We start from the raw sequence: 9,728 nt of genomic DNA on the forward strand, positions 1-9,728 counted from the left end.
TTATTTTGTAACATGTACCTTTTCCGAAAGTGAAGAAAGACATTATTATTTCATTGACTGCATGATATAAAAATAATACGACTCAATAATAATTACAGCTCATCTTTACTGTCCCTTTTTCCTTTTTACACTTTGATCATACACAGCAGGTCTGAGTGACAGGCAGGGCTATTTAAACAACATCCCCGCTTTCGCTTAGGCTGGTTTGAGTTTCTCCATCGCTAGTGCACTCCGAGCTCTGCTGTAGCCGCTCGAGTTTGCGCGCCCCTCCGAGTGACACCTCCACCCCGGAGACGTTTACATCCAGCAGGTTCTGCAGGTGTTTGATATAGTCAATGGCCGCTCGCAGCGTCTCCACTTTGCTGAGCCGTTTGTCGTCGAACTCGTGAGGCAGGTGCTCCCGGAGGCGCGCGTAACCCTCGTTTACGCAGCGTACTCGGTGCCGTTCCCGTTCGTTCCTTTTCCGGATAAACGCGGGCTCGAAAGAGTAATCGCACACACCGAGGGGTCCGTGAAAGGGGATGTAGGAGAATCGTCTGCAGGGTAATCTCTGTCCGTGCACGGGGTCAAAGTAGGCGTCCAGGTGGCAGGGCAGTCCGAGGCGAAGCGCGTCTTGACGGTGCGCTCCGCTGTTGTCCATGGAGATGCCGTGGAGAGCCAGCGGACGGACGAGTGAAATGTGCTCCATCATCCCCTGACTGTGGTAAGCCATTCTGCTGAAATAACAAGAAAAAATACATTTTTTATCATAAAGTCAGAGGGTATTACATCGATTCAAACCATCCAGCACCAAATGAATCGTTTCAACTCACCTCGTCAGAGCCTCCTCACAACAACCATCACTGGTGTGTGCGCGAGTTTCCTTCTGAATTTTGCAGATGAAACGTGTTATCTTTAAAAAAAAGAAAAGAAAAGAAAAGAAAACAACAACAAAGTCGGCTGCCCTCGATGTAGTCAGTGACAGCTTGTTTGTTGGGGGTTTTGAGGCTGCTGACATGGGTGGGTGTGATCCTGGGCGGAGATGAATCCATGTAGCTTTTCTCAACAAGATAAAATTGTTTACACAACGTTTTCTTCCTTCCGCTAACAGTGTGAAGCAGTTCTCAGCAGGACAAAAAAAGATTGGAAAATTTTATTGGCTTATAAGTAATTTTCATTGTAAGTTATTCAACAATTAGCCTTATGGATGTTGATTAGGATTTATTTGGTGTATTTTGGGATAAAATATCCCAAAGTCATCTATCTTTGTTTTCTTTTTTCTTTTTCAACAATGATAATAGATGACTTTTGCAAGGGACTGTATGTCCTTGAAATCCTAATCCAACAACAAAATATGAGTTGAAGGTAGCATTTGTACGTAAAACCATCATGAAACATCATAACATGAAGTTATTTGTTCCACATGATAGCATTCAATCTTTCAGTGCCAAAAAATTGAAACTTATCACCAACTGGTAGTAAAAGCACACACACTCCTCAATGTCACAGCAGAGGAGTGTAAGATTAACTTCAAGTTTATCTGACAAATCAGTAAATCAAGAACTAGACTGGAGCAGCAAGAAGAAAAATCACAACCTAAACAAACCCCATAGAATTAGATAATTAAAATATTACCTTTTATAGTATTTTTTTATTTAAAAGAATAAGAATATGTCTCTTAGAATAGTGAAGAATCTAAATAAGCTTTTACTAAACAGTAAAAATACAAGAACTTTTCTGTCATTTCATTGTCTACTATTTACCTACTTTAGTGTATGAGTGGCTGTATGTGTGCGTGGGGGGGGGGGGGGGGGGGCGTTCTTTATTAGCAGGAACAGCTGGAAATCTTATAAAAATGCAATTAAAAGAACAAAACTTTATACCCTCCACCATATCTTCCGTCCAGCGTACCAGACTGGAGTCTTTGCCGGGCCGATTCGGGCCCCGGGCCCTATGTTTGACACCTCCGAACTACAGCCTCTTTGCCGTGTTCGTACTCACCAACATCATTCCCTGGACAGCTAAACAAGCACCAAAGGAAACAAAATAAAGCAAATAAGCGTTTCCTAGTTACATTTTTCACTAAGAAACACCGCACAGATTTATAAAAACATTAAATAGTAAATATTAAAAACTAAAGGTAAATTAGGAGGAGGTTATCCCTCTTACTGACCTGTGATCAGCCGACGCGCCTCCATCCTTCTATGCTACGGCGCATGCGCCGGGAGGCAGTACTGTCATGGCCCAGGTCATGGAGGTATTGTGTTGGTATGTTGTTGTTTTCACGGCTTTTCCTTTTAAAATCCTCAACGTTTCAGCAACAAAGCAACACTTACGGACGTATCGAGTTACACGTGTAATACTGCCCAGCAGAAACCGCTCAAACAAAGCTAACAGTGCGGCCAGTCCGGAGATGTTGGGCTAACTAGCTAGCTAGTTGCAAAGCTTTTTTATTTTCTTTAAAAAAAAAATCTGATAACGTTGACTTTAGTTTTAGCTTCTTTGTCAGTGTCATGCGCTTTAAGTTTATTTCAAGCCTACTGTCTTTAATTCGCAGGGACAGACATGTAGGAGCACCACTCAGATGTACACGGCTACTGCAGGACCTCAGTTGTTAAATTCAGGTAAGTTTGTACTTAATCTGTGTGCACATTGTGTGCTTTCTGTTTATTACTAAACGCTTCCCTTCAGAAAAAAAGACGGTCGCGAGGTTGGTACAATAACCTTCTCACCCCCTCACCCTCCCAAAATGTGCTTACTTGTGTATGTTAGCTAGCTTTCTGGCTAAACGCTCAGGTTGCCTCTGATGTTGACTCTCCAGGATGAATGACATGAACCTCAGTCCTGTGGGCATGGACCAGCTCAGCGTGTCCTCAGTGAGTGCCAGCCACCTGGGTCTGCCCACCTCCCCCACGCACAATCCCATTCCCACTCCAGGTATGGAACACGCTGCTTCCTGCTCTTAATGCTGTAGCTGGGAACACATTAGACCGACCTGGTGATCTGTGATGGTCCACACATTTTGTCCTTTATAAACAAAACATACTCACTCCAGCTATTCTGCTTTTAATTCTGATTTCTGGAAGACCCAATAAGGAGAAAAAGTCACAAAGCATATTGTAATAATTATTTCTTATTGTTAAACAAAGTTATAATTATAAGAAATTTAGTTTGTTTTCTAACTGATACTTGTAAAATACTGACTCGTCATCAGAAGTTACACTTGCACTTAGATTTTTGTTAATGAAGGTATCAAGCTTGAAAGCATCCTGACAATCCTCACATATTTACATATATTTACAATATGGGTTGTGTAGAGGCCTGCTCAGACTCGTGGGGCATACATGACTGTGTCCAGATTTCTGTTGTCAGTGTTAACCCGGTTTCATGTACTAATTAAACAGCTATTGACAGTTATTTTTCACTTTATAGCTGGTGTATAAAATGTTTTTGTTTGCAGATAGATCATATTTTTCATTTGCATATTATTCTTTCTTGTCTCAAGCGTCAGTGTGTATTTACCTGTTCTTTGGTTTGGGAGTTTAGGTATGCCAGTGGCCATCCCCAGTCTGGGTCCTTCCCTTGGTTCTCTCCCTTCAGCCTTGTCTCTGATGCTCCCCATGGGTCCACTGAGTGATAGAGGGGTGATGTGCGGCCTGCCTGAAAGGAATTACTCCTTGCCCCCTCCACCATACCCTCACCTGGAAAGCAGCTACTTCCGACACATACTGCCAGGTGGGTTAAGGTTTCTCAGAACACTCATCTAGAGGCGAGGGCAATGTTTAATTTAAGTTGTATATCCCACACGGTCTCTGTGTTTGGTCTACAGGTATTCTGTCCTACCTGGCAGACCGTCCTCCACCTCAGTATATTCATCCCAGCAGCCTTAACATGGATGGGACCCTGTCTGTGCCCAGTAACAATTCCTCAGGTCTGGATCCCTATAGTGGCCCTGGAGGCCCACTGGAGCAGGGCCTGGTGCCCATGGACTCCAGACAAGTTAGTGGTCAGGCAGACCTTCACCAGACAGGTGCTCATGAGCTGGACTCTACAGGGCTTGCCATGGAGTCACGTGTCAGCAGTCCCATGTCTCCTGAGCGGATGGGGGAGGAATTGGCCTCAATGGATGGAGTCGGAGTAGTGCCGGTGCCTGACACCCAGCAGCAGCTCGGAGGGGGAAGGCAGCCCCAGCCTCACGAGGGCCTGACAGGGGTGGACTCTTCTGGTGGGGTGATGCCCCTGCATGGACCCCCTGTGCTCGAATTGCCAGTGGTAATGGAACAGGATCACATGGGGGGGCGAGTGGGCAACTCGGGGGGAGGGGGAGCAGGGGGACTTGGGGAGCAACTCCACACGAACGGGGAGCTGAACTCAGGCGTAGTAAGTGTGGTACTCACCGGCTCCATGGCCAACCAGAACCAGCTGGAGCCTGTGTCTCTGCATGGACACTCTGGTATGGGGCTGGAGGCCGTTAACGTGTCCCCCATCACTGCTGAGGTTTCTCTGGGGCCGGAAAACAACCTGGTGCTGGTGAACTCGACGCTGCAGCTCGAGGATTCCTCTTCCAACAAGGAGAACATGGTCAATGCTTACAGCATCTGTGAGTTTTTAACTTCAAGTCTCCTATCCAAGTAAAATCGATAGCTTATGGAGAAATCTTTAAAGCTAATGTGCATTTTTGTTTTAGGGTGCACACTGTGTGAGTGCTCATATACCTCAGACTGTCCTGAGCATGGCCCAGTCACTTTCATCCCAGATGCTCCCATCCAAAGCCGGGCTCGCCTCTCTCTCCCGCGTCCACTGTGCCTGCGTATCTCTGTTGCCGACGAACCGCTCGGTAAGAAAAGAAACTTGATTATTAATGAGGACAGACCTCAGATGTTACTCTAAGCTCATGTTTAAATGTGCATGTGGTTGCACTCATAGGAGTTTTTGCACGGGACGTCATTCCACCAAGGACCTGTTTTGGACCAATGGTTGGCCAGCATTGTAGCAACGTGGACCTCTCTGATTGGCCGGAAAAGGACACACCTCAAATATGGAAGGTTAATCTTGTGGCCCTTTGTTAGGAGTGCAGTTGCCACATTCAATACAAAACCACGATGAAAGCATGGGAACGCATGATAAACAAGTTTTTCTGTCACAGATGTACCACAACAACGTGCTAGAGTTCTGCATCGTGACAACAGATGAGAACGAATGCAATTGGATGATGTTCGTCCGCAAAGCTCGGTGAATGCTCGTGTTTTTATATGCCATTGTTGCCTACATTACCCACAATGCAAATTAAAATTAACACGTTTTTGTTTGTGTGTCCAGGACACATGAAGAGCAGAATCTGGTGGCGTACCCTGCTAACGGTAAACTCTTCTTCTGCACAACCACTGAGATCCACCCGGACCAGGAGCTGCTCTTCTATTACAGCAGAGACTACTGCAGGCTGATGGGTGAGCGGACATGACTAAATATGTCTAACCCTCTGTATAAATTTAAGGAACCCTCATTTAGTACGAGTGTGAGTAAACAGCTGGACCCATTGTCTGACCCTACATTGGTGCAGTGGGTCCTAGGTACCTCCTGGTACACAATAATCATATGGTGAGAGTATGCAGGCAGTTCCTGGAGGATGAAGGAATAGATGCCATTGACTGGCCCACATTCTCAACTCTCTAACTTCCTTTTCTTTGGTTCTCAGGTGTTACACAGGTACCCGAGGGTCAGATCTGCCAGTGTGGCAAAGAGTGCGCCTCCTTCTCTGACCTTAAGTCTCATCTTGGCAGCCATAACAGTAACCACAGCCATACCCAACCTCCACACAGCCACAGCCCATCACAGCAGGACCACAATCAGCAACAGCAACCACCAACTCAGCAGCAACAGCAACAGGAGCAGCAGCCCCAGCAACACTCTCACCAGGAAGACAAGCTGACAAATGAAACCTCTAGCTCCTCCTCTTCCCCGTGGCCCTGTCACAACCCTGCTGCAGGGCAGACAAACACTGACACCGGCGCCAGCAGCGGGGGCGGCAGTGATAGAAACTCTGATAACATTACCTCCAGGGCAAAAGGTCAGGGCCACGTGCGGGAGAAGAAATTCAAATGCAGCATGTGTACTCGGGCGTTCATTACATCCACTAAACTCAAGGTGCACTTCATGGGCCATGTGGGGATGAAACCTCACAAGTGCGAGTACTGTAGCAAAGCCTTCAGCGACCCCAGCAACCTCAGGATGCACCTGAAAATTCACACAGGTAGGTACAGCGTAAATAGTGTAACTTCAGATGCTCGGCACACAGACTGATTAACACATGCACACATGTTTTCGCACTGACAGGTCAGAAGAACTACAGATGCACAGTCTGCGAGAAGTCGTTCACTCAGAAGTCCCACGTGGCGTCGCACATGCTCATCCACACCGGGGCGGAGAAGCTCAAGTGTGACCTCTGCGATCGAGCGTTCATCAGGAAACACGACCTGAAGCAGCACATGTTCTCTCACACACAGTGCGTCACTTCATTGCTTTAAAAGTCAACAGATGGATTGTACTCTCAGAATCCAGAGTGTCTAATAGTTGTTTTTAAATCTCCTTCATTTCTCAATGACAGTGAGCGGCGGATTCAGTGCCCAAAGTGCAACAAACACTTCCTCAAGACCAACCACCTGAAGAAGCACATGAACTCTCACGAGGGCCGCCGAGACTTTGTGTGCGAGAAGTGCAACAAAGCCTTCCTCACCAAATACCACCTCACGCGCCACCTCAAGATCTGCAAAGGGCCCAAGACAGAAAGGGGGTCCCGCAAGGAGCAGGACGCTGACGACGAAGACGAGGAGGAGGAGGAGGAGGAGGACGACGACGACAGCAGAAGAGGAAGAGAGAGACTGGTTGACTCGGCCAATAGTGAAGACTGCGGTTTAGATGTCGGTGGATATAACTCTGAAAAGTCCCTGTCACCCCCTCACTGACAACACTGTGCCTGTTGAGATGTTTTATTTATTTAAGTTCATAAAACTATCGATGTTTACCTTTCGTTTTTGCCAAATATAACTTTCTGAATATATAATAACATATTTGGCCATCAGTACAATTGAACTGCCACATTTTTGTCTAGTTTCTCACAAGAGCTGCTAAAATAATCTGAGATCTGACTGTATTTTCTTTCCTCTCATGACTCAGGCCTGTGTAATTACTGGTTTTCGGGTTTCATATAAGCTATCATTTATTCATTATTTTTCTCTTAATCTTAATTCTTCAGCTCACTCAGTAATGTGGCTGATAACCTTTTTTTTTGCTACAGAGTAATATGGTAGGCATTTATGGTGCATTATCCCACACTGGGTGTTAAAGTAATGTTGCAGCTTTATACTGTGTAATGCATATTTTAATAAACGAACAACTGTGCTATAGAGCAGACTGATATTTTTTATGTGTCATCTCATTAAGTTGCAAAGAAAATTTGGCAACTTTTTTTCAAAATCCTGCAAATCTGTTAACTCAAGGACATCATCTAGGACTTTCAAATTAACACCATTCGCGCTTTACCGAGAGAGTAAAGGGTAGCACTGCTGATGTCAGCATTTTTTAGTACTGTTAACAAATTGTAGAGCATGTTTTTGTGACGTATGAAGTCGAGCATGCCAGCCAGGAACTAATGGCTTAATTACACTTGAGTGAAACTAGGAATAAAAATAATGAGAACCATCAGTGCTGCCCCTCAGCCTCCTGGTAAATGCACCAGGAAATGATAAATACATTTGAAAGTCTTCTTGAGGATTTCCCCCTTGAGTTATCAGATTTGCAAGATTTTCAGAAAAACGTTACCTTAAGGTCCAGGTCAACAAGATTTTAACACCTCTGAGATTTTTTTAGGTGATGCACCTATGGTATAGATTTGAAAATCCCTAATTGCATTGTTGGGTGTCCATGCTACCCGTCTGCCCGCCTGCCAACAATTCCTCATCAGCCTTCTACAGCGGAGGGGTAAAAGTCTTGTGACTAGGAAAATCGTAGTGTTTGCTTAGTGATTGCACTTTTTTTTAAATTCTGTAACCGACCACTTTAGATTGTAAGGCAATTGTACAGGTTGCCTGGTGGGACGCAACATGTTTCCAAACTGACTGCAATCACTCGCCAGATAATTTATAAATGCAAACTGATTTCGCACACACTGCAATCACTCTGAGCCAGCTACAGCGATTGAGCCCAACTGAGTGCCTATTTCATTCTGAAGTTAAGCAACCATGTCACTATTAGTAGAGGAATTTCAACATTCATACTCCAATTGGAGAGAAAGTTGGGGTTAGTATCTTGCCCAAGTAAATTTGGCATGCAGACTGGAGCAGCCAGGGATTGAACCATCAACCTTCTAATTTGTAGATGTACTTCCTGAGCTACAGCCATCCCTACTTATTGTAAATTCCAGTAAATGCAGACAGTAATAGATTCTTTTTTTAAATTACAGCTAATAACAATATTTCCATAAAAAGAATGGATTTATTTGCCAGCTTGATTTCATTGAATGCAAGCTGATTGAAACCAGACTTACTGCTCTGAAGAGAACTCACTGTGACCTGGTTCCCATCTTTGAAGTAACCACTTCAAAATACCACCTTAAACCATTTGTCCCCTCAGTGACTTCTCACAGTCCAGGCCCTGAGATGGCAAAGCAGCCCAAAACCATGATGCTCCCTCCACCGTGCTCTACAGTGGGAATGAGGCTTTGCAGCTGATGTCCCGTACCGTGTCCCCTCGAAACAGTGTTGTATATTTTTGTTTCTCCGTTTTTTTAAATTTTGTTTTGAACAACTCTTCCAGGATTGTTTCTTGAGCTCTTCTTGTAATCTTTACTTTATTGTACTTTATTGAGCCCCGTGGGGAAATTGCTCTCTGCATTTAACCCATTCACTTAGTGAAGCAGTGGGCAGCCATTGGGCGCCCGGGGAGCAGTGTGTAGGGACGGTACCTTGCTCAGGGGTACCTCAGGGTAGCTGTTAAGGGGAATCGAACCCCCGACCTTCCAATCATGGGGCAACCACTCTACCTACTGAGCTATCCCTGCCCCTCTTCTTGTAATCTTTACAGGACACCCTCTAAAGACAGTAGCAGCAACAGTCATTTAGCTATCAGCAGTTTTTCTTAATGTGAATTGATGATCATTCTTTTGTTCACTTTTCCACCAATGTGAATCTCTGTACTTCTCATTAAGTGATCAACTACTGGTTGTAACAGATGGCTGCCCCTCCCTGAGCCTGGTTCAGTTTAAGGTTTCATCCTGTTAAAAGTAAATTTGTCTTCCCGCTGTTGCCAACTGCTAACTTGTTGGGGGTTCGTGTGATTGTTGGGATTGTCTTGCTAATAATATAAATATAAATATAAAACACCTTGAGGCAACTAGTTTTGTGAGTTAGTGCTATATAAATTACATTGAAATGAACGTAATTAAAACTGAGACATGGGCTAGTCTCTCAAATTTGTAAGCCTTTATTATAATGAGATTACTTTGCTTCAAGTGTCTTTTGGAGAAGTACTAAACACTATTGCTCACTTATTGCACTTACTCAGTGCATTCAGTAAAGGAAAAAAAAATTAATTTGCTCATGTGGTATCAGTTTAGTCATGTTGTGTCCATCCATTTCAGAGAGTATCTCCAAACATGGAGACATTTCATTTCATAAAGAATCAATGCAGTGATCCAGGTGTATCTATTATTCAACTGTACGTCTACATACAACTGAATATATTCACAGGGTCTC

General features: G+C 44.5%; 2 protein-coding genes across 6 annotated transcripts; one reads left to right on the forward strand and one right to left on the reverse strand.

The window, feature by feature from the left end:
* On the reverse strand, positions 1–2,221 carry LOC309692235 (achaete-scute homolog 4-like). Of its 5 annotated transcripts, none has more exons than XM_082510548.1 (4): positions 2,153–2,221; positions 1,891–2,000; positions 813–865; positions 1–716 (listed from the first exon to the last, which is right to left on the reverse strand). In XM_082510548.1, exon 4 carries the CDS (start codon positions 710–712, stop codon positions 173–175), a length of 540 nt encoding a protein of 179 aa, XP_082366674.1. In that variant the 5' UTR covers positions 713–716; positions 813–865; positions 1,891–2,000; positions 2,153–2,221; the 3' UTR covers positions 1–172. The 5 variants fall into 5 exon arrangements, with proteins under 5 accessions (XP_082366674.1, XP_082366672.1, XP_082366671.1 ...); XM_082510546.1 differs by having other exon boundaries at positions 1,863–2,000; XM_082510545.1 differs by lacking the exon at positions 2,153–2,221 and having other exon boundaries at positions 813–892; positions 1,863–2,076.
* On the forward strand, positions 2,161–7,382 carry prdm4 (PR domain containing 4). The gene is made up of 12 exons (XM_082510543.1): positions 2,161–2,247; positions 2,537–2,603; positions 2,801–2,916; positions 3,526–3,714; positions 3,809–4,579; positions 4,667–4,816; positions 4,906–5,024; positions 5,126–5,211; positions 5,299–5,426; positions 5,675–6,229; positions 6,313–6,481; positions 6,584–7,382. Exons 3-12 carry the CDS (start codon positions 2,802–2,804, stop codon positions 6,939–6,941), a joined length of 2,640 nt encoding a protein of 879 aa, XP_082366669.1. The 5' UTR covers positions 2,161–2,247; positions 2,537–2,603; position 2,801; the 3' UTR covers positions 6,942–7,382.
* The last annotated feature ends 2,346 nt before the right edge of the window (positions 7,383–9,728 follow it).

This window comes from Aulonocara stuartgranti (assembly GCF_965226115.1).
Source record: "Aulonocara stuartgranti genome assembly, chromosome: 17".
Classification (NCBI taxonomy): domain Eukaryota; kingdom Metazoa; phylum Chordata; class Actinopteri; order Cichliformes; family Cichlidae; genus Aulonocara; species Aulonocara stuartgranti.

Excerpts from the sequence above, each read along its gene's own strand:
- prdm4 (XM_082510543.1), top strand. The coding sequence starts at position 2,802 with ATGAATGACATGAACCTCAGTCCTGTGGGCATGGACCAGCTCAGCGTG. Across the intron at positions 2,917-3,525 it reads CAATCCCATTCCCACTCCAG|GTATGCCAGTGGCCATCCCC; the intron begins GTATGGAACACG and ends TTGGGAGTTTAG. Across the intron at positions 4,817-4,905 it reads TGTTGCCGACGAACCGCTCG|GAGTTTTTGCACGGGACGTC; the intron begins GTAAGAAAAGAA and ends TTGCACTCATAG.
- LOC309692235 (XM_082510544.1), bottom strand. The coding sequence starts at position 997 with ATGTCAGCAGCCTCAAAACCCCCAACAAACAAGCTGTCACTGACTACA. Across the intron at positions 717-812 it reads TGTGAGGAGGCTCTGACGAG|CAGAATGGCTTACCACAGTC; the intron begins GTGAGTTGAAAC and ends TTGTTATTTCAG.